The following is a 26998-nucleotide window of genomic DNA, read 5'->3' on the forward strand; positions in this document are numbered from 1 at the left end:
TGTGACAAATATTTGGTTTCGAAATGTAGCTAACCTTCCATACACCGGCGAAAAACTGGAATCATGTGTTTAAGCCTACGACCGACTACGAATCCACAGCAACTCATGTTCTTCTTGGTATCTCTTACACCCTTTTACCATGCCACCACCATTCCTAAATGGCTTTAAAATCGCCCTCGTAGTTTCAGTTTACTACGATAGCGATATTCCTCTATGTTTAACGATTTATGATTAGCAATAAAACGAACGAAAGGCACGAGATGGCTGTGAAAATCACACAGGCTGGACCATTGAGGTCCAATATGTGTGATGTTCATTGCTGTCACGAGAAGCTTAGCTGCGAGCTATCGGGCGCGTCCACAGGTTGCGGATAGTGGAATGCTCCATACGGAGTAGCTGCAACGGCAGTCGCGGACAATCAACGGTATCGAGCGGAGAGTCTCAGTGAGAAGCCGAACGACACCGGCTCCTCCACAAATACTAAGTGCTTATGATGTTCAATATGACAAGGCAAGTTATTGGCGCCTTTAAATAACCAATGGCCAATCTGTTCCCGCGGCGATCGGTCCTAGGGCCGGAACGAGCTTGACGAGGATCGCCACCTCCACATGAAATTGTGGCACAACAGCAATAAAACCAAATTATAGTTTTTATGATTTTGAATCATTTTGTTGTTTTTCTATTTTTTTATTATTTTTCTGCATTATTCTGTTTTATTGGCTATGGAATCAAAATAAAAATAAAAAAAAAAATAAAATATGGATTTTTTTCAAACTTTTGTAAGAATTTAGCTTTCGCACTGATAAATATTATTCTAAATAATAATACGTTTATTTATAGTAGTTCCATATCCTGGTTATCTTATCTCGCCTTTTGGGGGAATTCCAAGTTTGCTATGTTCCTTGTTCTTTTGTTTTCACCTTCCTTTGTTGCTTACTTGCTTGGTATTTATGCTAATTGTCCTTTGTTATGCTTGAATAATTTTTAAGTAATTTAAATTTAGTGTGGGTTTTTTTTTTGTATAGCTTTTCTTGTAGTTATATATAAAAAATAAAACTAAAACTCTTTTTCCAACTGTCTTGTACACATTCACTTTAAGTAAAATTCAACTATTGCGAGTCTTTCATAATCGCCTTAATGTCCTCGGCATCTAAAGTCTCATATTTTAGTAAGGCCTCTGCCAATGCTATATGTTCTTTGGCATGTTTCCGCAATATGGCTTTAGCTCGCTCATAGCTTTCGTTGAGTATACGCTTGATTTCGGCATCGACCGATTCAACTGTGTTGGGCCCCAATGACTCATTGGGAAACATGCCCTTGGAGGTTTCAATGGTGCGCAGGCCCACCTTTTCGGACATGCCCCAGTCTTTAACCATGTGTGTGGCAATGGAAGTGGCTTGTTTCAAATCACTACTGGCCCCCGAAGTTATTTTATCAGTACCGAAAATTAGCTCCTCTGCTGCACGGCCTCCCATCATGGTATCCATCATGGCCAAGAGTTGAGCTTTGGTGACATGATAACGTTCCTTTTCGGGTATGTATGCAGTGTGACCCAGCGATGGCCCTCTGGGCATAATGGTAACTTTGTGTAGAGGATGAGATTCCTGCAAAAAAGTATTCATTATGAAATTTATAACTGTTAGTTTTTATTGGGTTGCCCAAAAAGTAATTGGGGATTTTTTAAAAGAAAGTAAATGCATTTTTAATAAAACTTAGAATGAACTTTAATCAAATATACTTTTTTTACACTTTTTTTCTAAAGCAAGCTAAAAGTAACAGCTGATAACTGACACATATGAAAAATCCGCAATTACTTTTTGGGCAACCCAATAATAAAAACTTTATTACCTTGGTGTAATAAGCAACTATGGCATGGCCACCCTCATGATAGGCTGTTATAAGATTGGCTTCTTCATCGGGCAGACGTGCTTTGCGCTCGGGTCCCATTAGAACTTTGTCTCGTGCTGTTTCCAAGTGTTTCATCGTTACTGTTTCAGCACCATCAATGGCCGCTCTGGGGGGAAAAAGAAGGTAAATGGGTGAAAAGATATACCAAAAAATCTTATAAATAAAAATGTATTTGGGTTTGTTTGTTTCTTCCGTATAGACTCAAAAACGATTACCTTGAAATTTTCAAAGTTTGTGTTGGTTGACCCGGAAGACTATTTAATTTTTTGATAGCCGAAGGGGGCGGACCCTCCCCCTTAACCCAAAAGTACTGCCAAAACATAAAAGTGTACCGATCGCGACAATGTGGGACTCAAATGAAAGGTTTTCAGGTGTAGAGCACGAATTTCATATTAAAAATTGGGTCCAAGTAACCCCAGCAGCAAAACCCCCTAAAATAGGTTTATTGGACGACCATGACAACATGGGACTCAAATGAAAGGTTTTCGGGAGTAGATTACGAATATGGTTGGGGCTCAAATGAAAGGTTTTCAGGAGTAGAGCACGAATTTCATATTAAAAATTGGGTCCAAGTAACTGGACGCCCCAACAGCAAAACCCCCTAAAATTGGTTTATTGGACGACCATAACAAAATGGACTCAAATAAAAGGTTTTCGGGAGTAGATTACGAATATGGTTAGGAAGGAGGAAAAGGCTTTATAATTTGTTGATATCGGAAGGGGATTTTACCCTCCCCCTAATCCCAAAAACATCACCCAAAATCAAAAGTATGGTTAGGAAGGAGGAATAGGCTTTATAATTTGTTGATATCGTAAGGGGAGTTGACCCTCCCCCTAATCCCAAAAACATCACCCAAAATCAAAAGTAGACCGATCGGGACAATATGTATATCAAATGAAATGTATTTAAGAGTAGAATACGAATATGGTATTAAAAATTGGTCCAAGTACCCAAGAAGTCGACTTAACCCTAAAACTCCTCCAAGCTGACAAATTGAAAGTTCATAAATATGGGGCTCAAATGAAAGGTATTTGGGAATAGACTACAAATCTGGCATACAAAATCAGATCGAAGTATAGAGGGTAGCTATATATGCCCCCTATAAACCGATTCTCAGATTTGACTTCTTGAAGCATAATATGCCTTTGATTTTTTTCCATTTGGTTGACATTTTACATGAGGCATTCTTTTAAAACTTCCAAGACCCGTGATATGATCCAAATCAGTCTATAACTTGATAAAGCTCCCGTATAAACCGATCTCCTAATTTGACATCTTCCGAGTTAGGTAAAATTTTACACATAGTGTTTTGTAATGGCCGAAGGCGACCGTAGCACAGAGGTTAGCATGACCGCATATGACACTGAACGCATGGAATAGAATCCTGGCGGGACCATCAGAAACATTTTCTGCGGTGGTTTTCCCCTCCTAGTGCGGGCAACATTTTGAGGTAATATGCCATGTTAAACTTCTCTCCAAAGAGGTGTCGCGGTGCGGCACGCCGTTCGGACTCGGCTATAAAGGGTCCCTTATCATTGAGCTTAAACTTGAATCGGACTGCACTCATTACTATGTGAGAAGTTTGCCCCTGTTCCTTAGTGGAATGTTCATGGACAACTTTTACATATTTGCGTGGTAATTATTGTCCAAAACAGACAATAACCTGATATAGCTCCCATGTCAACCGATCTACCGATTAGTCCTCTAGAAGTTTTAATTTTTTCCTGATTTGACAGTACGTAAAGTACAAAGATTTTTAGCAGAATTCTTCCTTGGAAAATTCCCAAGATTCGTTCCGGCCGAATTAGGCACGTTTTTATTTGTTAGTCATTCACCTTTGTAATCGTCTTACCTTAGGGCAGCTTGATTTATCATGTTCTCTAGATCTGCACCAGTAAAACCTGATGTACCTCTAGCCAACATATCTAAATCGATTTCATCGTGCAAAATCTTAGCAAGATATAAAGTGATAATCTCCTTACGTCCAGTGAAGTCGGGGGTATTAACGACAACCTTTACAAAAAAAATATCAATTAAAAAAAATAAAAAAAAATAAAAACCGTGCATAGATCTTACCTCCACATCAAAACGACCAGGTCTCAGCAAAGCTTGATCTAGGTCATCGCGTCGATTGGTGGCTCCCAGTACAATAACGCCTGCATTTTGATGGAAACCATCCATTTCGGAAAGCAATTGATTAATGGTTTGATTTGCATAAGGATGTAAAACGGAATTGGTACGCTTGGCTCCCACCGAATCAATTTCATCGATGAAGATGACACAGGGAGCACGTTGTTTGGCGGCCTCTGCAATTATAAAGAAAATCAAACATAATCGTAAAATATTTTCATTTTCATATTCTTCAAAAACTTACTAAACAAATCACGCACACGTCTGGCACCTTGACCCACCAAAACTTCATCAAACTCTGGACCAGCCGCATGGAAGAACGGTACATTTGCCTCACCAGCTACAGCGCGAGCCAATAAGGTTTTTCCTGTGCCTGGGGGTCCCACCAATAGAACACCTTTGGGTAGTTTACCACCCAAATTGGAAAACTTTTCAGGATTTTTAAGAAATTCCACCACTTCCTTCAGTTCTTGCTTAGCTTCGTCGCACCCCTTGACATCATCAAATGTGACGTGAATCTCTTCGGGGTCTACCTCAACTTGATTACCCAACTGTATGCTACTTAAAGGAAGAAAACAAACAATTACTCAAAATGTAGCACTGTTGCATAAAAAAATAATAATTGCTACTTACCGAAACATAGAACCATTCGAGGAAGAGAATAGACTTACAAATATTCCAATGAATACGACAATTACTAACAATTGCTGAAAGACCTAAAGGTTTTAATAAAGGTTTGGTTTTTTTGTCTTATTTCATGTAGGCAGAGGGTTGTAGTTATGCTACATACCTTTAAATACTTCATGGTTTTTCCAGACTTGGGATGATCTTCGGAGTTGGCGGCTGCTAGATAACCTTCAGCAAAAGCAATTTTAATGTTATTTTCCTGAAAAAAAAGAAATAGATTTAGATTAATGAAAAAGGAAAGCAAAAATATATGCGCGAAAAATTTTTTCGATTCCATTCAAATTGTAAAAAATTTATCAAAAATCTGGTTTCTACAGGCTTTTTATATTTTATTCAGCTGAATTAAAGTTTTCTTCTCTAGAAACCTTATTAGTCTTGGAAATATTATACAACCAAATGAAAAATACAAATCCGGCGTATGACTTGGAGTTGAGCTTAGTAGGGCGATATCCTTGAAACCGTGGTTGTTGTTGTTGTAGCAGTGTGTTATACACTGAGGCGGCAGCCCTTGCCGATGAAGATCTCCATTGGGTCAATCCGGTACGTACAACTGGCTGCCATGGGATTGGAACTGTGGTCGTTGGCTGACTGTTAACGTTTTTGCAAGTTGCCTATGTGAAAAACTTTCCTAACCGTTTGAAAAAATATGATACGGAGTCTAGCTTCGTATGGCTATATCCCTGAAACCGGGGCCTTTTGGTCTTGACATTCACTACTTTTTCACTACTTGGCTATATAAAGCTTTCCTAACCCAATCCGTGAGATAAAACTGACACCACTTTGTGGCATAAGGAATTGATAAAAGTTTGTAAAAAATTATGTTTTTAAATTACGTAAGATACCTATACTTTCATTGTATGGCCAAGTGGCCCTAAGGAATATTTTTGCCATGCAGTATTGTTGTTCGGGAGCATATCTACTTCAAAGCATCAATTACATATGTATATTCTATATACATTGCCACAGGCTACCTTAAGGCTGAATTATCTTGAAATATATACCTGACTCTTTTCAGGACCTCCCTCGGTAGACTTTTCCAATAATCTCTTTAGCGTCTCCGAACTGCTAGCTAGTTCACCATCCAGTTTTTGAGGATTTCCACTGAAGGCAGTGCGAAGACGTGATGTCATTGATGGATTGCGTCTTAGTTCAGCCGCTATGGAACGATCAGTTTTAAAATTACGTACAAACTTTCTGTAAGGGGAAATAATTAAAAAGAAATCATTAATAACAACTTTAGAAAATCCCCACTAGCCCTTTACTTACAACTGGTGTTGAGGTAATATGGATTGCAAGAGTTTGGAATAGGTTTTGGTCGGCAGACTTTGAGCCCATGCATTGTTCAATGAGAACTCAATCAAGTGGCGGGCACTCTTTCCTTTACCAGCCACATAATGTCTCAGGCCCACTCCTTCCACATCGACTTGCTGTGAGGTCAGCAATGTTTTGGCTGCTTTTTGTAACAATTGATTTAGCCTTGTCGTCTCAAAGAAATTTTGTATCGTGGCATTGTATTGACTGACCATGTGATGCAAGTTTGGTGGTATCCTCAATATATTTTTAGCTGTTGTTGACGTCGTGCTGACAACATCGCGACGTTTTCCAATATTTGTCAGATGATGCCATCGACTTGAGGAATTTCTTCCTGTCACCATTTGATGGCCATGGCCATAATATACTTTATTTTTATTTACCGTGTAATAATGAGGCTTGCGACTGAAGTTACCCTAAAAATGAAATGAAAAACTGTAGAAATCCAATTCATGGCTAATAAACCAACGACATGCCTACCAATGAATTTGTGTAGGCACAAAACATTTCGTATTCGTTCCGGAAATTTGTAAAAATTTGCAATTTTATTACTAAAACTAGGAAAATTAGTTGCGCCGAGCCGTATTGCCTTATTGCGACAGATGACAGCTATTATTATGGGGAGTTTACATGGTACATCATGAAACGTGGTCATTATAGTAATGGTGAGAATAGAAGCCTAAACAGAATGAGAGCGTTGAAAAATTCCACTCTGTGAGCAAATGTCAAAAGTTAAACAATTTCTAACTTTGACGACGAAAAACACAACTCTGAGTGTGGCAACACAGAATAACGCTTGATAAGACTAAAATAAAACACGGCAAAAATACCATACGTTTTTTAAATATCCTTATCGGCCTAGACCACTAACTTTTTTCTTTTTCTTGCTCGATTCGTTAGTAATCTCGGCCGTATAAAAAATATTTGTATACCAACAAAATTTTACTTTCATATTATACTAGGATTAAAACCAAGATATATTCATTTACAGTTAGCGGCAGTAGCCCAACATAAAAATATTGAGTGCACTGTCTGTCAAAATCAGTGATTAGTGCAAATCAGATTTTGTGTATGTTACTGGTTCGCGCCATTGTGTGTTTGTGTGTGTGTGTTTGGTTCTTAATGGTTCTCAAATGTAAAGTACTTACTCGATAGGCATGTGTCTACATGTTTGTTTGGATTCTCTTTGTTGTTATCTTCATTCTCGCATTTTCTCTGCTCAAGTACGCACATGTATGCACACAAGCACATAAATTTCTTTATGTGTGTTGGCAAAACAACGATCAGCTTAATGGCAATATGGCGATATAAATGAGACCACCTTTAAATGTTTCGCGATATGTTTCACACACGATATGTACAACTTTGAGTGCTGTCGCATTTGAAAAAACATATCGTGTAATACCACCTTAAACAAGGTTGTGGACAGCGATCAGCCGATATAAAATTTTTTGTACCTTTTAAAACCCGCCTGTAGAACTCACTAAACGGGAATCTTGTTTGTACCTCATACAAACAATAGCTATTTCGTCAAAGTAATATTTCCACATCTAAAGGACTCATAAAAAAATTGGTTTACACGTCCACGTCCTTTGTTTACGTTTCTATAACTTCGAACAGCTGACACGCCGTTTTGTTAGTATACGTTATCCAATTTCCACTGTATGGGCATTTTGTTTATATTGTTCCGGCAGAAAAAATAAAGATTTTTTCCGAAAACATAGTTCACAATGACAATTCTATACAAAGTTCAAAATTCATTGGGCACCAAGGATGGCTATCTTTTACCCAACTGTGTATTGTGCAAACTATCGGTCAAGAACATCGTAGCCTATTGTGTTCACCAGAATTTGCAGAGTACCCTTTCCGTATGCGATTTGGTTACACCTTGGAAAAGTTTCAAGTTGACGACATCAAAGAACTTGATAACTACTTTGGAATGGAATCAAACGGGAGAACTATTATTGGTTGGCTATAAGCAAGGTGTTTGTGAAATTTGGAAAACACGAAATCATGACATTAATAGCTGGAGACTTTTGTATAAGGCCAATTTGCCATATGAGGAGGTGATACAGGCCAAGTTTTTCCACAACGGCAGGCAAATGTATTTCAATACTCACAAAAAGGACCTGCAGGCATATGCGGATAAATTTGAACGTTCGGATTTTCGTCCATCCCTAACACACTTTGGCAATACCCCCGTTGAAGGATGTTTTGTTTTGTCCTCATCAGGACTAATGGGGGCTTTTGCTATACCAAAACTAATGCCTCCAATGGCAGATGCTGCGGGTAATGCTGCCATACAGCCTGTGGAACTAAATATGCATACCTACAGTTTGGAACTCTCACGTTCCTACATCACCCACAGCTGTGTGGGCTATTGTCCGTCGGGGAATTTGAGTGTGGTCGTCAGCTCATGGGATGAGCCCTTAATTAATTGCTACAAAGTGGCTGTAGAGAAAGAAAATGAAGATTCCCTGGGCCTAAAATGTGGATCTTTGACAAGCGTTTTCCTGCAAAAGGACGATATGGAAGGGAAAAAGGTTTCACACATTCAATGGCGAGCCATCAATGGAGATGAGGTACTATTTGTGGTTTATGATTATATGGAGGGCAGCTTTTTGGAACAATGGATATTAACGAAAAAACACCAGCCTGTACACAAGTTGTTACAAAAGAATAAAAGCGATTTTGTCCAATGGGAACAGTGGGAAATAGCAGCAAAATTATCGCTTACATCTCGAGTGTGTGACGTTTGCTTGACCAAGCTGCCTTCGGAGTCCATTTTGTTGTTTGCCACTCTGAGGGATAACTCTGTGCAAGTTCTTGAAATGGGCCTGAAGAAAGTTGCCTCCACAGTATTTGAAAGAATGGCGGACGACCCGCAAAGGTTTCCTTGCAAATTGATGACAGCCGATGTTACGTTTCTTAACCAGCTCTTGGTTTTGTTTGACAACTTGGGCCAGATGTATGCCATGCAGGTGCCACATTATGATAAGAATTTTAAAATGAATCCCTTATCACTGCCAGCGGCATTACTAGAATACAGTATTGTGACCGGCATTGATGCTAGCGATGTGTTGCTGCTTAACCTGCCCAATTTGGAAGTGCTGGCCGAAAAAATCACCGAAAATTTCACCAGGCAACACAATTTTACACGCCAATTCTACTACTCAAACTTTCTATCGCTGAAAAGCAACCTTTGCCGCATACAAACAAAGCAACAGGACTTTGATAATCTTATAACACTGCATTCCATTTCCATAGCCTTCAAGAGCTTGTTGAGACCCTCGGATTTGAGTTCACAAGATAAAGGGCCAGCTGAAAATCTCTCGATGATATTGTCGGATCCCAACCCACAGTATAATGATGTGGACAAAGTGTTGTGTGTCCTCGATGCCAAGGACTTTACTGTGGAGCCTACCACATTGCAGAGTTTGCAACAACTCATACAATGGGTGGCAGATTTAGCCTTGAGTATTTTAAACAAACTACCCGAGGAAATTATGAAGGCCAAGTTCAACAAGAAGCATGGATATGACATAAGCCGAGATATGATTGCCATAAGCAGCATTAGAGAACTGTTGGTAATGATACGTATTTGGGGCTTGCTTAATCCTCAATGTTTGCCTATTTACACAAAATCTGTGGAAAATTTCGATGTACTTCCTGTGCTCTTTCGTTTGCTCACTCGGCTCTATCAGAATCCCAATGAACCAGATGATGTTTTATTGGACGATTGCAGTGTCCTGTCCACTCAAGTTCTTATACCCAGCCGTCATTCCAATGCTCCAACCACTTTGTTAAATAGTCACGCAACGGCCAAACTATTTCCATTTGTTTTCCAAACGGCTGTAGAGCCTCTGGCTTTGCAAGATCTGCACATTGACGAAGTGGTTTTTGCCAACAGTTGCCGTGATGATGTAAGCAATTTACACTTGGGCTCAAAGGTGAAGAGTGTGCGAAAATGTATACGTTGTGGATTTATTAACAACATCAATAAAACAGCAAAGACAGCAGCTTTGAAGGCATGGTGCCAAAGGTGGCAATACTGTCATTGTGGAGGGTTTTGGCTTACTGTTTAAGAGCGAGTCGAGGGCAGAGCCCCTTTTTACATATGTAAGGCAATGTAATTTAAAAATTATTTTTACAAATATATACTTCTTTCAATTACTACACAAAAAGGGTTTGGTTTCAATTTGAAGGATCGGGAAGGGATTTCCCTTGTTGATGGCCAAGGGAGCTGTCAATTCCATTAGCGGCAAGTTTATCTTTGACATCAATATACTTATTTTGTTCATTCATATCTCACCAATAGTTTGTTGACCAAATTCATTAGGAATCGCAACCCAAAAACAAATAAGAAAGAGAATTTAAAAAAATTAAATAATAGTCCTTAGAAATACCTTTAATTTTATACCGGCATTGCTGGAAATGAAAATTTGCGCATGAACACTCCAATAAAAAACTGTGCCAAAATTCTTACAGATCAATAAAATTTATGGGTCTTATGGATTGCAACTCAACTCCAAGGGCATTGCCAACGGGCAAATTTGTAATCTTTTGAGGAGAAGTTTTTACATGACAAAGTACCTCACAAATGTGGCAGGCATAAGGAAGGTATAAAGCACCGCTTTATCGTCGTAGGCGGACATGCTAGCTTCTACGGTGGGATCTTACTTTAGCTGGCGGGAAGTGGAAATTTTTACATACGTATATGTGTTTGACCCTACGAAAACGTACCTTTTTAGGGAAGAGGACCGACCTTCTAAGGTTCAAAAGCCCCCATTCGAAGTACCATTTCCTTTAAAAAAGGGTAGTTTTAGTACCCTTTCCTTTAAGGATAATTTTTGTACTCTTTAAGGAATTGTAATTTTAGAAATTATGGTTTTAGTACCCTTTCTTTTAAGAAATTTTAGATTTAGTAAACTTTTCATTAAGAGATTTTAGTTTAGTACCCTTTTCCTTAAGAAATTATAGATTCCTTTAAGAAATTATATTTTTGGTAAACTTTCATTTAAGTTATTATAGTTTTAGTACACTATACTTTAAGAAACAAAGGGCATAGTTGTATACTTTTAGTACACTTTCCTTTACGAAGTTATAATTTTAGTACCCTTTCCTTTAAGAAGTTTTAGTTTTAGTACACTTTCCTTTATGAAGTTATATTTTTAGTACCCTTTCCTTTAAGAAATTTAAGTTTTAGTACACTTTCCTTTTCGTACACTTTTTACTTTATTCATCGTAGCGCAGAGTTTAGCATGTCCGCCTATGTTCGAAGAGTTCGAATCCTGGCAACGATCAGAAAAAAAATTAGGTGGTGGTTGTCCTCCCCTAATGTTGGCAACATTTGTGCGACACGATGCCATGTAAAAACTTGTGGTATCTTCCCGCGAGGGGAAGATTGCCAATTGCTTCCGCTCGAGGTGCCTTTTCCTTTAAGAAAGGGTAGTTTTAGTACCTTTTTCTTAAAGGATAGTTTTAATACTCTTTCCTTTACAGAATGTTATTGTACCCTTTTCTTTAAAGATAGTCTTAGTACTCTTTCCTTTAAGGATAGTTTTAATATTCTTTCCTTTATGGCTGCTTTAAATACCCTTTTCTTTATGGGTAATTTTAGTACCCTTTTCTTTATGGGTAGTTTTAGTACCCTTTCCTTTATCGATAGTTTTAGTACCCTTATCTTAGGGGTAGTTTTGGTCACAATAAAAGTAGTTTTGGTCATTTTCCTTTAAGGGTGATCCTAGTATCATTTCCATTAAGAATATATAATTTTGGAATCCTTTGCTTTAAGAGGTTGTAGTTTTAGTACCATTTCCTTTAAAAAATTATAGGTTTAGTACACTTTCCTTTATGAAATTATAGTTTTTGAGCACTTTCTGTTTAGAAATCATTGCTTTAGTAAACTTTTCTTTAAGAAATTATATTTTTAGTACATTTTCCTTTAAGTAATTATGGTTTTAGTACAATACTTTAATAAATTACAGTTTTAGTACACTTTCCTATACGAAATTGTTGGTTTTAGTCCCATGGCAGGGGGTTGTACGTGCTGTAAGGGTTGCCGCCTCGGTGTACAAAACAGTGTTACAACAACAAATTGCAGTTTTAGTAAAGTTTCTTCACGAAATTTTAGTTTTAGTGCACTTTCCTCTAAGAAATGTTATTTTTAGTACACTTTCCTTTAAGAAATTATAGTTTTAATTCAATTTTCTTTAAGAAGCTATAGTTTTAGTACAATTTCTTTAGGAAATTACAGTTTTAGTACACTTTCTTTTAAAACAATAAATATAACTAAATTTTTTTCTGTGTAGATTTTCCTGACATTCAGTCCGTTATACGTCTGTATTTAGGGACAACACTATTTGCTTTGACGTTTCTATTGGGTAAAGTCAGCTGTGCTTTGACAAACATTTATACCGGCCAGTTGTAAATATTTGGGCAATTGTATAATTTCACAATTTATCCAGCAATTTAAATAGATTTTCTTTCCAAAAATGAATCCACAAGAACCACAAAGACCCCAGCATCCATTGGTGAGTATGGGCTAATGTATTGTCTCAAAAAATTTTGGGAAATATTCACTTTATAGGGTGCATCTGAAATTGGTATGTAACTGTGGTTTGGTCCCAGGAACACAAAAATGCTTTTGGGACGAGTGCCCGTGGCAATATTACCTTAAGCAATATGGATATCATTCGAATGAGTAGATTATAAATATGTCAAAATATGCAAAAATTAGACCAGGGAAGGCCCAAGGAATTTTAAGATAGTGTGATAGATAGATCAAGATAAAAAATGTTTATTTTTTTTCATTAGTAATCTACTTACCATATATCTACTCGTCAATCGCTTTCATTTGATATCCATATTGACTAGGTAAAAGAATTCAAAATTGTCAATCTACTCCTTAATACCTTTCGTTTGATATCCATATTGTCCAGTTTGGAGTATTTTCTAACGCATATCCAACAGGTTAGGTAATTGGCCGACGGTTCGCGCTTTAACATGGCTACTATAACTATAATGGGTCATGTTGGAATCCTTAATAATTAAAAACTAAATAAAGGAACTTGCCCTAGTGCATTCGACCATCAAAAGGTGAAGCACTGATGAAATAAGCTTCGCTGCCTAGAAAAACAATTCTTTCTGACCCAAAAAAAAAAACTAGAGATTTGTAGCTTAAAAAATGTGCCAAAATCTTCATTTGTAGAAGGAAGTTCGTTGGTTTTTGGTTCTATGAAGCAGAACGACGTAGCCTACACATGGATCGCGTACTCCACACGCAAGCATCAATAACCACAGACTCGAATACTCAAGCAATCTATAAATAATACTGTTAGTGGAGTCCCCTATCGTCATAACTGATTTACACATATTTTACACTTCCACCTGATTATTTTTACTAAGTGTTGTGAGCTTTCTTAACAAATGTTTTAAAAGTTTTCTTTCTTAACAGGCCAATTATCAATTCACCGCCGATGAGTTGCGCGTTTTTAGAGAATGCAATACGGAATCATTCTTCCAACGATCACTTCCTCTGGGAACAACATTTGGTGTGGCAGCCTTTTTGGGTGTGAAACAGGGTATGCTCTCAGTAAGTTATCATTATTCTTATTTAAAAAGTCTGAGTACCAAAAGCCCCTTAACTCTATTTCAGCCTAATGTTAGATATGGAGCTGCGCCCAAAGTTGTTGTAGGTGTTATTGTGGGCTACTTTTTGGGCAAATTCAGTTATCAGCAAAAGTGTGCTGAAAAGATCATGGCTCTACCCAACTCAAGACTGGGAGAAATTTTGCGCCAAAGACAGCAACAACGAGGAGGTGGATTCTTAAATCCAGATCAAAGTATTGGTATGGGTATGACTTTGGGTCCGTTTACACCCAATGCCAACGATGTTTATAGTGATGAACATTTGCATCCGGATAGTAAGGGCAATGCTCTGAACCTGGACACAGAATCAAGGCCACAATTCGCCGGCCTAGATGATATTTACAGGCCCAACTTGGATAGTAATAATTTAATAAAAACTTATACTTATTTCAAATTTTTTAACGAAATTTTATTTTGTAGGTCCTGTCAACACTCATATTGATGCCGACATACCACTCGAACCTTTAAAGCCGGGTATGACCTATGAAGAATTGCGTAAACGCAATCGTGAGGATTATTTGAAGAAACAACAAAATCCCTATTCTCAGCCTTTACCACCAGAAGCCCCAGTGGTTATGAGGGCTTCACCCCAGCGTCCGCCACCAGCAATGCAAGATGATAGATCTACAAAGAATATGCAAACAAACAAATATGGTGATGCTTGGTCGGAATAAAGAGTTATATGACCTTTACTAAAGGTTGAAACATTATTTTTCGAAATTTTTTTAAAGTGATGTACTTCATTTGTTATATGCTTTTATTATTGTTAAATACAAAAGTATTAAAATTTAAAAAATGGAGTGAAGATATTCTTCTTGAATTGTGATGTTTTTTTTTATAAGGATAACAGTATTCGATGTATTTAAAATACATGTCTTTCTTCACAGCTTTTTACAATTTGCCAACCTCATACAAATAGGCACCCAAAAGTTTGGTCTGAAAATCAAATAAGAAAAAAATATTTTTTTTTTAATAAAAGTCATGTTATATACAAAGCTTAACACTTACGCCTTCAATGTAATTGTATATATCGATCTTTTCATTTTGCGAGTGAGCACCATCATCGCAAGCTCCCACCGGCACCAAGATGACATTTTTGCCAGTAGCTTCCTGCAGTGTCAAAGTCACAGGAATGGAACCTCCCTCGCGTGTCATATCAGGCTCTACCTTAAATACATGCTTGATAGCTGTTTTGGCAGCCTCATAATGGGGATGATTGGGGTCCTCAGTCCATGGTTTACCACCCGATACCAAAGCTACTTTCATCTTGTTGGGTGAACCACGTTCTGCCCACTTCTGATTCAAGTACTTAGTAACACATTCCGTAATATGATCGGGATCTTGATTTGGCACCAAACGAATAGAAAATTTACCAATGACTTTTGCAGGAATGACGGTTTTAGCACCAGGCTCATAGAATGCACCCTCAATGCCATGTATGGAGAGGGAAGGATAACGCCAACGGGCCATTAACAACTTGGTTTTATCCTCATTGTGTGGTAGTTGGGAAGCTCCAATGTCATTTCTGCAATGATAAAAAATATTTCATTAACGAAGAAAGGCAATGGGAGAAATGCACTCACTCTACAGAGCCCACCACCTAGAAAAATCCTACAAAGCATAATTAGAATCCTGTCTTCAAGAGGGACAAAAAAAAAGAGAATATGGCAGCAATATCCATCAAGTCATCAATCCATTTGGGTCATATTTTACATTAACAAAATGTAGATTTTATAGATATGGAAATCCAAAATATGTGTATTTTATACAAATAGGATAAGAATAGGTCTCCAAAGCAAAATTTTCGAAAAATGTTTCAAGTAAAAAAATAAAAGTCGTGGCACATTTAACCAGCACAACTAATAAATCAGTGAAGAGTGAACTGGATAATAAGTGCGGGTGAGGAGAGTGCAAGTAAAATAACCCAAAAAGGGAAAAGGTGCGTGACAAGATATCTTGAGGGACGCGACGTATTTGTCGCGAGTTTTAAGTTGTCCCGTGGCTCCGTGAGAGACGTAAACCGGCCTTCTTCGAACAGTCTGCCGCAGTGCCGAGCTCTGTAGAAGCGTCTTTAACCGGTTCCCCGTCTCAAACATGGGGACGAAACCCACTAATCGCGCAACTCCTGCGAACCGTGTTCGTGGCGCTTTACCTGGTAAGACTAGTCTACGATCGTGTCCTCGACTAAGTGGGGCAGCGTACTCTTTGCCGAACCACGAACCACTAACTGCCGTGTGTAACAGCCGACTCCATACACAAGGTGGCGAACAAATGAATTTCGTAACCAAAGGTTTGTAGCCGACGGGATCTGATCTGTGTGATGTTCATTGCTGTCACGAGAAGCTTAGCTGCGAGCTACCAGGCGCGTCCACAGGTTGCGGATAGTGGAATGATCAATACGGAGTAGCTGTTCCTGCAGTTGCGGACAATCAGAGGTATCAGGAGGAGGGGTGGGGTGGCACCGGCTCTTGCACAAATACTGAGTGCCTATAATGCTCGATATGACAAGGCAAGTTATTGGCGCTTTTAAATAACCAATGGCCAAAAATTTTTCAGCGGTGGTTTTCCCCTTCTAATACTTGTGACATTTGTGGGGTACTATGCCTTGCATAGAAGCCATGTTAAAACTTCTACCCAAAGAGGTGTCGGATGCGGCGCGCCGTTCGGACTTGGCTATAAAAAGTGGGACCCTTATCATTGAACTTGAAGCGGATACCACTCAGTGATATGTGAGAAACTTTGTCATGTATCTTAATGGAATGTTTATGGGCAAATTTGAAGTTGCAATAAAAAAAAATCTCTTATGAACCTTGTTGAGCTTATGCTAAAAATACATTGTCATTCAATGTATTAAACTGCCATTTTAATCTCTTCCTGATAAAGACGTACATCTAGTTTTTTTAGGCCCTCTTATCACTGTCATTTGCGTAGTTACTGCTAGTGTTTACATTAATCTAAAAAAAAAACAGTAATAAAATATTATCTTACTTGTAATCGTCAACCTCATAATCAATTTTCTGATAGATTTCATTTTCGTTATGTAGAAGTGGGGCAATCTAGAAAGAAATATGATGACCAAATAAATAATCATTAATCCCAGTAAATGTGTATTGGCACATAAATAACTGGCAAATCCATAGCAAAAAAAAACTTACGTCTCTTTCGATGCCGGGTACTAAAATTTTTGTATCTTTGTCAACCAAAGTGCTTAGCAACCAGCATAAATCAGGCATAGCTTCATGTACAGTGCCACCAAAGACACCGCTGTGCAAATCTTTGCGGGCACATTCAACTTCGACGGTAAAGTAAACAAGACCACGAAGACCATAAGTTAGGCAAGGACGTTTCTTGCCTAACCAATAGTTATCGGAAATGCAGACATAATCGGTGTTGGCAAGAAAACCATCTTTGCGTTCCATTAAGAGTTCATCCAAATTTTCACTGCCGCTCTCTTCCATGCCTTCCAAGACAAATTTCACATTTACGGGCAATTCAATATTGAGTTTTTGGAAAGCTTCAATGGCATGAATCCAGCAAAGCACAGGTCCCTTATCATCGGATGCACCGCGGCCATATAATTTACCATCTTTTTCGGTCAATACAAAAGGCTCGGTATCCCAGCCATCTTCTTTAAGGGCAGGTTGAACATCTAAATGGCCATAGACTAAAACAGTTTTCTTTTTAGGGTCCTAAGTGTTTAAAGAGATAAAAGAAATAAATTTAACTCTTATTTTTGGTAATTTTTTCCAAATCTTACCTTTCCCAAGTCACCCAGTATTACATTGGGCAAAGGTATTTTCTTGCCATCAGCCAATTGTTGCTCTCCAATATCGGCAAATTCGATTTCGGTGCCCAATGCTTTCAATTTCTCTGCGGTCCATTCAACCATATGTTGGATTTCAGCTCGCTTATCCGGCCATGCGGAAACCGATTGAATAGCTACAGCTGTCTTCAAGACATCAATGTATTTCGATTTGTTTTCATCGATAAAACTGCAAAAAGGGAAATAAATTTTAATCAAAATGAGGCATCTTTAATTTACTCGACCATACATCATTGAATATGTACACATGTACCTTCTGCTAATTTTTTACCTAAGCCAACCAATTAAAAAAAATCCGTTCCAAGAAATTCTTAATAATTGTGGCCTAAAGAGAACAAACATATACTATGGTTCACCAGGTGTGTAAATGCAAATTTGCCCACATACATTCCATGCAGGAATTTCAGTTTTTTTTAATTTATTAAAGGGGTGGATACTAAAAACAAAAAACATTTGGTTCAAGTGCTTTATAACGGTACTTTTTGTTGTTGTTGTTGTAGCCACATACGCACTAAGTATATATATACATTCTGTATACTTACAGTGATTGTTGCTACAACAATAACAACAAAATACCGTTATGCAGCACTTAGACCAAATGTTTGTCATTGATAGCAGTTAGTGTCATCCTTTTAATACATTGGCTGTGTTCGGGAACCAAAAAATTTGTGCAGATTTGCTCAAATTTTTATTGGAAGTCGTTCGCGTATTTATTTGTTAGAAAAAAGAGAACCTGCAAATTTCTACAGGGACTTTTTTGTCAGCAGAAATTTGCAACTTTAAACAGATGTTTTGTAAAGGTCAGCTGTTTTATGAAAATCAGCCGTTACATGAATATACAAAAGCTAACACCAAAATGGATCAAAAGGTAGAGGTAAGTAAAAAATAAAAATATTGTTTTAATGAAGATTCATGGCAGCAGCTAATGTTCGGGTAGAGAAAACTCGCCAAATGAAGTTGTAATTTTACTTCAAGTCGGTTGTTCTACATTAAAAGGTAAGTGCAAAATTTGCGGAATTATTTGGAAAATATTGAAAAATTAGAACATTGTATTCTTCTAGACACCAAGAAAAGAGCAATGATCAGGTTTTTAAGTGTTTTGATCATCATCCTTATCAGAGAGCTACGATAAAACCAACACCGTTCTTTTGAATTTATTAAGAAGGAAAGATGCTGCCATGGGATTGCGTGGGTCAGGCTGGGCAGTTAACCAGATGACACAAAGTGGGATTGGAAAAAATTAGTGCAAATTAGTCTGTCAATTGTTGGATACAGACATCTTCAATGATAACACAGTGCCAGTGTGGAAGAGCCATTGCCAGGAGCTTGACGAGAATCGCTACCTCCACATGCAATGTGGCTACAACAACAACAACAGCGAAATGTGCGTGAGCTGTGTTTCCAAAAAGATAATAGCTAAAAAATCACCCTTTATATACTTTATGGCGTCTTAGACGCATATATCGAGGTGTGTAACACGGGAATGACGAAATTAGTATACCTCCATCCTATGTTGGAGGGTAAAACAAAAACTGAATACTTGCAGTTAAGCCATCCAAATCGATTCATGTTGCTGTGGCTTGCTTTGATTGCTTTACCGATTTACTTATCAAGTCAAGCCAAGTTTTGGTGTTTCTTCTTTTTTGCTTTTACTGTTGCTGCTACTTGTTAATTTTTCCCAGTAAAGCAATCAATAGGAGGCCACCGTAGCGCAGAGGTAAACATGTCCGCCTATTACGCTGAACGCCTGGATTCGAATCCTGGCGAGACCATCAGAAAAAATTTTCAGCAGTGGTTTTCCCCTCCTAATGCTGGCAACATTTGTGAGGTACTATGCTATGTAAAATTTCTTTCCAAAGAGGTGTCGCACTGCGGCACGCCATTCGGACTCGGCTATAAAAAGGAAGCCCCTTATCATTGAGCTTAAACTTCAATTGGACTGCATAGAAAATTCAAACCCTGAGCATAAGCGTTTATGCAACCAACTACATGGTCCAATGGCAGTGACACCCAATATTTACGAAAAGTAATTTAAACGGCTATGTTCTTTCTATTCATATATATATTTAACATTTTGTGAAACGTCCACAGACCACATTTTGTTTTTCAATACTTTGTGCAAATGACCACCCTTTTCAAATTTCATTTGCCAAATGTATGATCTTTTTGTGTTTAAGAACTCCATCCATATAAAAGAAATTGGAGTAAGACATTTTTTTCTGTCAAAGATCAAATATAACATATCAAAAGCCACAAGTCTCGTGCTTAGCGGAATTTGGTTTCATATCGAGGCGCTTATATATACACAAGAGGCTTAATTCTCATATAGCATTTGGACATATTTATTCGCAATTGAGGAAATAAAAACAGGCCATATATTGCTGCTGCGACTTGATATGAACAAATGAATTCCATAGAAATATATGGTTAAATTATAAATCATTGATAAGTGCAATATGTTATTATACCCACCACCGTAAGATACGGGGTATATTCATTTAGTCATTCCATTTGCAACACATCGAAATATCAATTTCCGACCCCTACAAAGCATATATATTTCGGATCGTTGTAAAATTTTAAGACGATTTAACGATGTCCGTGTATCTGGCCGTCTGTCTGTTGGAATCACTCTACAGGCTTTAAAAATTGAGATATTGAGTTGAAATTTGGCACAGATACGTGCATCAAAAGCACGCTGGTCAAGTTCTTGAACGGGCTAAATCGGACCATATTTAGATATAGCTGCTATATAGACCGATTTTTCGATAAAGGGTCTAATGCCCATAAAAACTTAATTTTTTATCCGATTTTGCTGACATTTTAAACAGTGTGTAGTTATAGGCCTCCCGACGTCTTACCCAAATATGTTTCAGATCGGACTATATTTAAATATAGCCGCCATAGAGACCGATCTGCCGATAAAGGGTCTAAGGCCCATAAAAGCTTTATTTATTGCTCAATTTCACTGAAATTTGAAACAGTGGGTTATTTCAAGCCTCCCGACATCTGACCTAAGTATGGTTCAGACCGGACTATATTTATATATAGCTGCCATTAGACTTATTTTTCTGTATTTTTTTTACTTTATAAATATCAGTCTTTAACCTGATATGTAAACTTCTGTCAAACCGAACAAGGATGATACGAGACGATCATCCTTGTTCGGTTGGACAAAAGTTTGGTACGTAGAATAAATTTTTGACCTACAACAAAATTTATTTTGTATAAATTTTTAGCAAAATCCATGGTGGGCAGTCCCAAGATTCGGCCCGGCCGAACTTAGCACGCTTTTACTTGTTTTTTTTTTTATTGCTTGTTACTGTAATTTCATTTATAAAACATACATACGAGTAGTAATCTGATGCGAGTCTATGGCTATATTTAAGAATGGCTTGTTTGGATACAACAAAAGAATCAGGAAACAGAAAAATTGTTCTTCTTTTTTGGAAACTTAAATGGCAAAGTAAACACAAGTACGCCAGCGACATTTATCGACAAACCCTTGTTCTTTGATTTATCAATGCCAATAATGTTATTTACAGAAAATGACTAAGAAATATGGCACATGAAAGATAAAAAGATGTTTTTTCCCAAGAGAAAAAATTGTATTGATTTGGGGAGGCTAAACAATTCCAACTGCTTATCAGTTTTTGGTATGGTATTACGTTTATATCCAAAAAGTTGGGATGTAGTAGGAATAATAACAAGTTGTTTACATGAGCTAATTACTCTGGGCAATTATAACAAAAAACATGTGAAAGCTTGCTAAGCTCGGACGAGCCGAATCATGGACCGCATTTGCAAAGTTCTTTGTCCGGTAACTCTTTATAGGCAAACATAGGATAAAGGATATAAATTGTGCTACATCAGTTTTTAGAGTAATTGGACCATATTGGCCTTTGCGGAATTTAAATTGGTGGCTCGGAATTTAAATTTTATTGGAAATAATTGAATTTAATCTTTAACAAATTATTTTCTCAAATAATTTACCAATTAAGAGTAGTAATAATATAGGCATGTAAGAGCTGGCTTCATTAGGATCCTTATCAAGCTTTGGAATCATTATAACGTTAGCAATCTTCCATATTGTTGAACGGTATTGTAGCCGAATAGCAGAATTAAAATTTTTTTGTTAGCTTTCCCAAAGATTTTATGGGGTTATGAATTGTACCCATAGGGGCCCAAGAAATAAAATCGAAAGATCTGTTTATGTGGGAGCTGTATCAGGTTATGGACCGAGTCTGAACATATTAAGCAAATATGTTGAAGAATTCGTTGTAAAAAACTTCAGCCAATTCGATAAAAATTGCTCCCTCTAGAGGCTCAAATGTATAATTGGGAGAGCGGTTTATTTGAGAGCCTTATCGGGTTACGAACCGATTATCACGAGAAGCATAGCTGTGGAATGCTGCATACGGAGTAGCTACAATTGCAGTCGCGGACAATCAGCGGTATGAGCGGAGAGTCTCAATGAGAGGTCGGGTGGCACCGCCTCTTGCACAAATACTAAGTGCCTATGATGCTCATATGACATGGCGAGTTTTTGGCGCCTTTAAATAACCAATGGCCATGATGTTCCCGCGGCGATCTGTCCTTTGGACCCGAACGAGCTTCCTCACCTATAGAAGCTAGATGAGGATCGCCTCCTCCACATATAGACAACAACATGAACCGATTTATACCATACTTGGCATCGTTGTTGGAAGTCAAAAACATCGCATAAAAAATTTCAAACAAATCGGTTTATATTGCAGCTATATCAGACTATGGACTGATTTAGACAATACTTGGCATTGTTGTTGGAAGTCAAAATGAAACACCGCATACAAATTTTCAGCCAAATCGGATAAGAATTACGCCATCTAGAGGCTCAAGATGTCGAGATCCCAAATCGGTTTATATGGTAGCTACATCAGGGTTTGGGCCGATTTGAACCATAATTAGCATAGTTATTGGAAATTATAACAAAACACCTCACGCAATATTTCAGCCAAATCTGATAAGAATTGAGTCCTCTAGTGGCTCAAGAAGACAAGATCCACTATCGGTTTATATGGCAGCTATTTTAAAACATGGATTGATATGGGCCATTTATAATCCCTACCGACCTATGCTAATACAATCCCATGGCAGCCGGTTGTACGCACCGGATTGACCCGATGGAGATCTCCATCGGCAAGGACTGCCGCTTCAGTGTATAACACACTGTTACAACACCTATGCTAATAAAATGTCTTTGGTGCAAAATTTCAAGGAGTTTCAAGGAGCTTTACTACTTCGAAAGTTAGCGTGCGTTCGACAGATAGACGGACGGACAGACATGACTAAATCGATCTACAATAGAACATATATATACTTTATGGGGTCTTAGACGAATATTTCGAGGAGTTACAAACAGAATGACGAAATTAGTATACCCCCATCCCACGGTGCAGGGCATAAAAAGGATTAGGATAAGAAAACGTATCTGATATCCAATTGACGGACCAAATGTTAGGGGGGCCACCCCAACGCCCAAAACATCCCTAAATCGGGCATATTTACCGACCATGTCTATATGCGGCTCAAATTAGAGGTATGTACGAGAAGAATACGAATCTGATATCCACATACATATGGGACCAAGTTACTGGGGGTCCACCCCTTCTGATATATATTTTCATGGCTAAGCCACTGAACTAAGCCGCCCCATCCCCCAAACCGGTCATGTTTGCCGACTATGGAAATATGGGGTTCAAATGAAAGGTATTTGGGAGTAGACAACAAATCTGATATCAACATTCGGGACCAATCCCCAAATAGACATTACAATTTGGGTCTTAAAGAAGTGGAATTCGATATTGATAGTTTTTGGACATATTTGCTGACTATTGCAATAAGGGACACATTAGCTTTGCAATTGGATAATTTGGTATCCTATTTTGAGGCCAATGACAATATGGGCTTCAAATAAATGATATTCGAGAATAGAGCATAATGCTGATATATTTTCAGGGCTAAATGCTTGGGGGACCACACCACACACCAAAAATCCGTAAATCGAACATTTTTTCCGACCATGTCAATGTGGGGCTCAAATGAAATGTATTGGGGAGTAGAGCACGAAATTGATACCTAATTTCCGAACAAATTTTCGGGGGGTCTACCCCTTCCCCAAAACACCCCACAAACAGCAGTTATTTACTGGTCATCGCAATATGAGGTCAAATAAAGTTATTTGGGAGTAGAATACGAATCTGATATCCAAATGTGGAACCATGAATTTGGGGTACCGGTACTTTCCTAAAACACGGCCGCCTAATCACATAAATTCCCCTTACGCCTCATCCTATAAACTCCCCCTGAAACAATGTCAATATGGGGTTTAAATAAATGTATTTGAGAGAAAAGCACGATGGTGATATTTTTTTAGTGCCAAGTGTCTAGGATATCACCTCATCCCCCGAGAACACCCCTAAATCGGACATTATGGCGATATCGGGCTGAAATAAAGACTTTTAACAATGGAGTATATCTAACACCCAAACGTTAATGACCCTAAACCCTCCAAGCGAATTCATAGACCAACAAATATCTTATGGGATTCAAATAAAGGCATTTATATTGTAATACTGTGTGGTACTATTTTCGTAGCATGGTATTTCCCTAAAAGCTCTTTAATCGTCGAAAATAAATATTCAAAGGATAATTTTGTTCCATATAAAGTATTGGGTTGCCCAAAAAGTAATTGCGTATTTTTCACATGGTCGGCGTTGACAAATTTTTTCACAGCTTGTGGCTCTGTAATTGCATTCTTTTTTCTGTCAGTTATCAGCTGTTACTTTTAGCTTGCTTTAGAAAAAAGTGTAAAAAAAGTATATTTGATTAAAGTTCATTCTAAGTTTTATTAAAAATGCATTTACTTTCTTTTAAAAAATCCGCAATTACTTTTTGGGCAACCCAATAAAAGAAGGCACAGGGGAGTGTGCCCGGTTCAGCTAGTCTTAAATAAAAACTCATCAAAATATGATACAGGGAACTGGGTTGTATAAAAGTCATCACCCTAATATGTATCACAAGGATTCTTGGTTTACACTATATTTTTACCCCGGCAAGTCAATATAGGACATTGTTTAAGGAAATTATGAATTTTTGATATTTTTCTCAAAAGTTATTTCCTATTGCACAAACGAATGAACTTTTGCCTATTAAACACTAAAATTACACTTATTTCATTAAAATGTTAAAAAAGGTCAAACACAAATCACTTTGAAATTAATTTTTTTAATCATTTTTTACGCGAGGTTTTTTTTTATCGAATTAGCCTATATGTAAGATTTTATCTAATCTTAAATAAAAACTTATCAAGATATGACATAGGGAAAGACCGTAATCTATATACCAATGTTGATATACATTTTTTTAATTTTTTTCCATAGAAAATTGATATTGAATTACTTTTATTTAATTAATTGATTTTTAAATATTTTGTTACTCTTTGTAAAATATTGGTTGCCCAAAAAGTAATTGCGGATTTTTCATATAGTCGGCGTTGACAAATTTTTTCACAGCTTGTGACTCTGTAATTGCATTCTTTCTTCTGTCAGTTATCAGCTGTGACTTTTAGATTGCTTTAGAAAAAAAGTGTAAAAAAAGTATATTTGATTAAAGTCCATTCTAAGTTTTATTAAAATTGCATTTACTTTCTTTTAAAAAATTACTCAATTACTTTTTGGGCAACTATGACTTGCGACTATTTGTAATTCTTTCCCTAAAAAAATTTCGGTACGAGGTTAGTTTGCTGCACTATCCGTATCTTAAGTGACACAGAGTAGCTCTGTTTTTTTCTTGATGTATCTTACTCATCATCTACAATTGGTTGTGGGCGTCCAACAAAGCTACATTTATCTGGTATTAAGAAGTTGCATTGTCTACAGTATCCTGGTGAATAGTCCTTAGGCCCGTTCTATGGCGAAACAATTTAAGGTGGTCTCATTTGTACAACAACCACAAATCATAAGGTACAATACGCAATTTTGTCATCAAGCTGATCAAAGTTTTGCCAACACACACAATGAGATTTGTTTGCGTGTGTGTATACGTGTGCGTACATAAGCAGAGAATATGCGAGAAAGAAGATAACAACAAAGAGAATGCAAACAAAAACCTGACACCTGAATACCGTCAAATCTTGCCGGCTGTTAACAGCTGTTCGCGTGTGACCACCTTTTTAATTACGCCTTGGGCCCGTTCTGTTGAGGTTTGAAGAGACACTCCGCCTGTCTGAAATTCGGGTGATCCTCCTGTTGGCAGATTTAAGAATCATGGTCTCCTCGTGTAGATGATCAATGATTGTCATCTGCAGACAGCCCGTAACACTTCGAACCCCACTGTAGTCGGGTTTGCATTACGCAATCGATCCTGAATCATTCCTTGCCGAGTATTGCTCCCTTTTTGCAAATATGCGCCTACAACAACTAATAAGTGACAAATTGTGAGGCATATATTATTCTTGTTCCCACTGCAAACAAAATGTTATCGGACGTATTGGTTCAGAGATTGATATTCAAAGTCAATGAAATAATTACGTACTATCAGTGTGACCGCATGACTTTTCCAAAAAACTTTATTCTTTTGGGAGGTGTTTCGTACAAATTGCAAAACTTTTGTCCAAACGCAGATCCACGGGACTTTGCCCAAGAACGGGCTTCAGTTTCGTATTCAACTACGTCTACATACAAAATTTCTATAAAGTGCATTTTTGCTTAAAAGGCTCCGAATTATTTTCTTTTTTCTTATCCCACTGTGGTGTGCTGCTGCAATATTCAAACACACACCCACACATCCAGCACTAGTCAAACGAAAATATCCAAACGCATTTATATATGCGGATAATTTTGCAAATATATGGCTAGGCTAATGCAAGTCTTCATCATTTCTTATTTGTACAAGAAGCAGTGAATACATGAACTGAATATTGATAAGCAACAGCCACTTTTCCTAGACAGCAGTGCAGGCTAGAATAGTTTATCGCAAAACCATAAAGTAAGTACTACATTGGATGAAATATACCAAGCATATTGTGATAAATAAAACCACAAAAACATAATTAAACTTTAAAATAAAATCCTACAATATAAAGTAAGACAAGCAAGCAAAATGGTTTAAATAACTGTTTCTAGCTGAAGTTCTAACACTTACCTGAATAACTTGTTCAAAACACTGGGAAGATCCGACATTTTACTTTTATTTTTTTGTTGTATGAAAAATTCAATTATTTTCTGCAAGTCTTTCGCACTACTTGTATCACAATAACAACAACAGGACAACAACAACAAGTGGGGGAATGGGAGAATACCGGCCCGGCCTCTGCTATGATACACCACGAATTAAATGCTATTGGGTGTTCAAACTGTTGTGGCCTTTGGGGAAAGTATCCTCAGATATGATAATGCCTAAACAGTAAATCAGTGGCGCCCTTGTCACGTAACGTATTTTCATATAGC

At 37.6% G+C, this 26998-nt stretch overlaps 4 protein-coding genes across 7 annotated transcripts; 2 read left to right on the plus strand and 2 right to left on the minus strand.

The window, feature by feature from the left end:
* Window positions 1-786: 786 nt before the first annotated feature.
* LOC106088773 (ATP-dependent zinc metalloprotease YME1L) lies at window positions 787-6650 on the minus strand. Of its 4 annotated transcripts, none has more exons than XM_059370159.1 (10): window positions 6518-6650; window positions 5993-6453; window positions 5728-5920; window positions 4830-4925; window positions 4673-4746; window positions 4284-4597; window positions 3986-4215; window positions 3762-3922; window positions 1849-2014; window positions 787-1604 (listed from the first exon to the last, which is right to left on the minus strand). In XM_059370159.1, exons 1-10 carry the CDS (start codon window positions 6542-6544, stop codon window positions 1110-1112), a joined length of 2217 nt encoding a protein of 738 aa, XP_059226142.1. In that variant the 5' UTR covers window positions 6545-6650; the 3' UTR covers window positions 787-1109. The 4 variants fall into 4 exon arrangements, with proteins under 4 accessions (XP_059226142.1, XP_013109900.2, XP_059226141.1 ...); XM_013254446.2 differs by having other exon boundaries at window positions 4284-4600; XM_059370158.1 differs by having other exon boundaries at window positions 4673-4755.
* A 1050-nt stretch (window positions 6651-7700) lies between these two features.
* Window positions 7701-10215, plus strand: LOC106088763 (mediator of RNA polymerase II transcription subunit 16). Its single transcript, XM_013254432.2, has one exon. It carries the CDS (start codon window positions 7768-7770, stop codon window positions 10120-10122), a length of 2355 nt encoding a protein of 784 aa, XP_013109886.1. The 5' UTR covers window positions 7701-7767; the 3' UTR covers window positions 10123-10215.
* Window positions 10216-12421: 2206 nt separating this feature from the next.
* Window positions 12422-14507, plus strand: LOC106088769 (OCIA domain-containing protein 1). Its single transcript, XM_013254438.2, has 4 exons — window positions 12422-12570; window positions 13494-13631; window positions 13695-14046; window positions 14108-14507. Exons 1-4 carry the CDS (start codon window positions 12532-12534, stop codon window positions 14359-14361), a joined length of 783 nt encoding a protein of 260 aa, XP_013109892.1. The 5' UTR covers window positions 12422-12531; the 3' UTR covers window positions 14362-14507.
* Window positions 14427-26911, minus strand: LOC106088768 (cytosolic non-specific dipeptidase). The gene is made up of 6 exons (XM_013254437.2): window positions 26694-26911; window positions 17445-17679; window positions 16843-17376; window positions 16676-16743; window positions 14696-15212; window positions 14427-14623 (listed from the first exon to the last, which is right to left on the minus strand). The coding sequence occupies exons 1-6, from the start codon at window positions 26729-26731 to the stop codon at window positions 14579-14581; spliced, it is 1437 nt and encodes a 478-aa protein (XP_013109891.2). The 5' UTR covers window positions 26732-26911; the 3' UTR covers window positions 14427-14578.
* Window positions 26912-26998: the final 87 nt, after the last annotated feature.

The sequence above is a fragment of the Stomoxys calcitrans genome, chromosome 5 (genome assembly GCF_963082655.1).
Source record: "Stomoxys calcitrans chromosome 5, idStoCalc2.1, whole genome shotgun sequence".
Taxonomy (NCBI): domain Eukaryota; kingdom Metazoa; phylum Arthropoda; class Insecta; order Diptera; family Muscidae; genus Stomoxys; species Stomoxys calcitrans.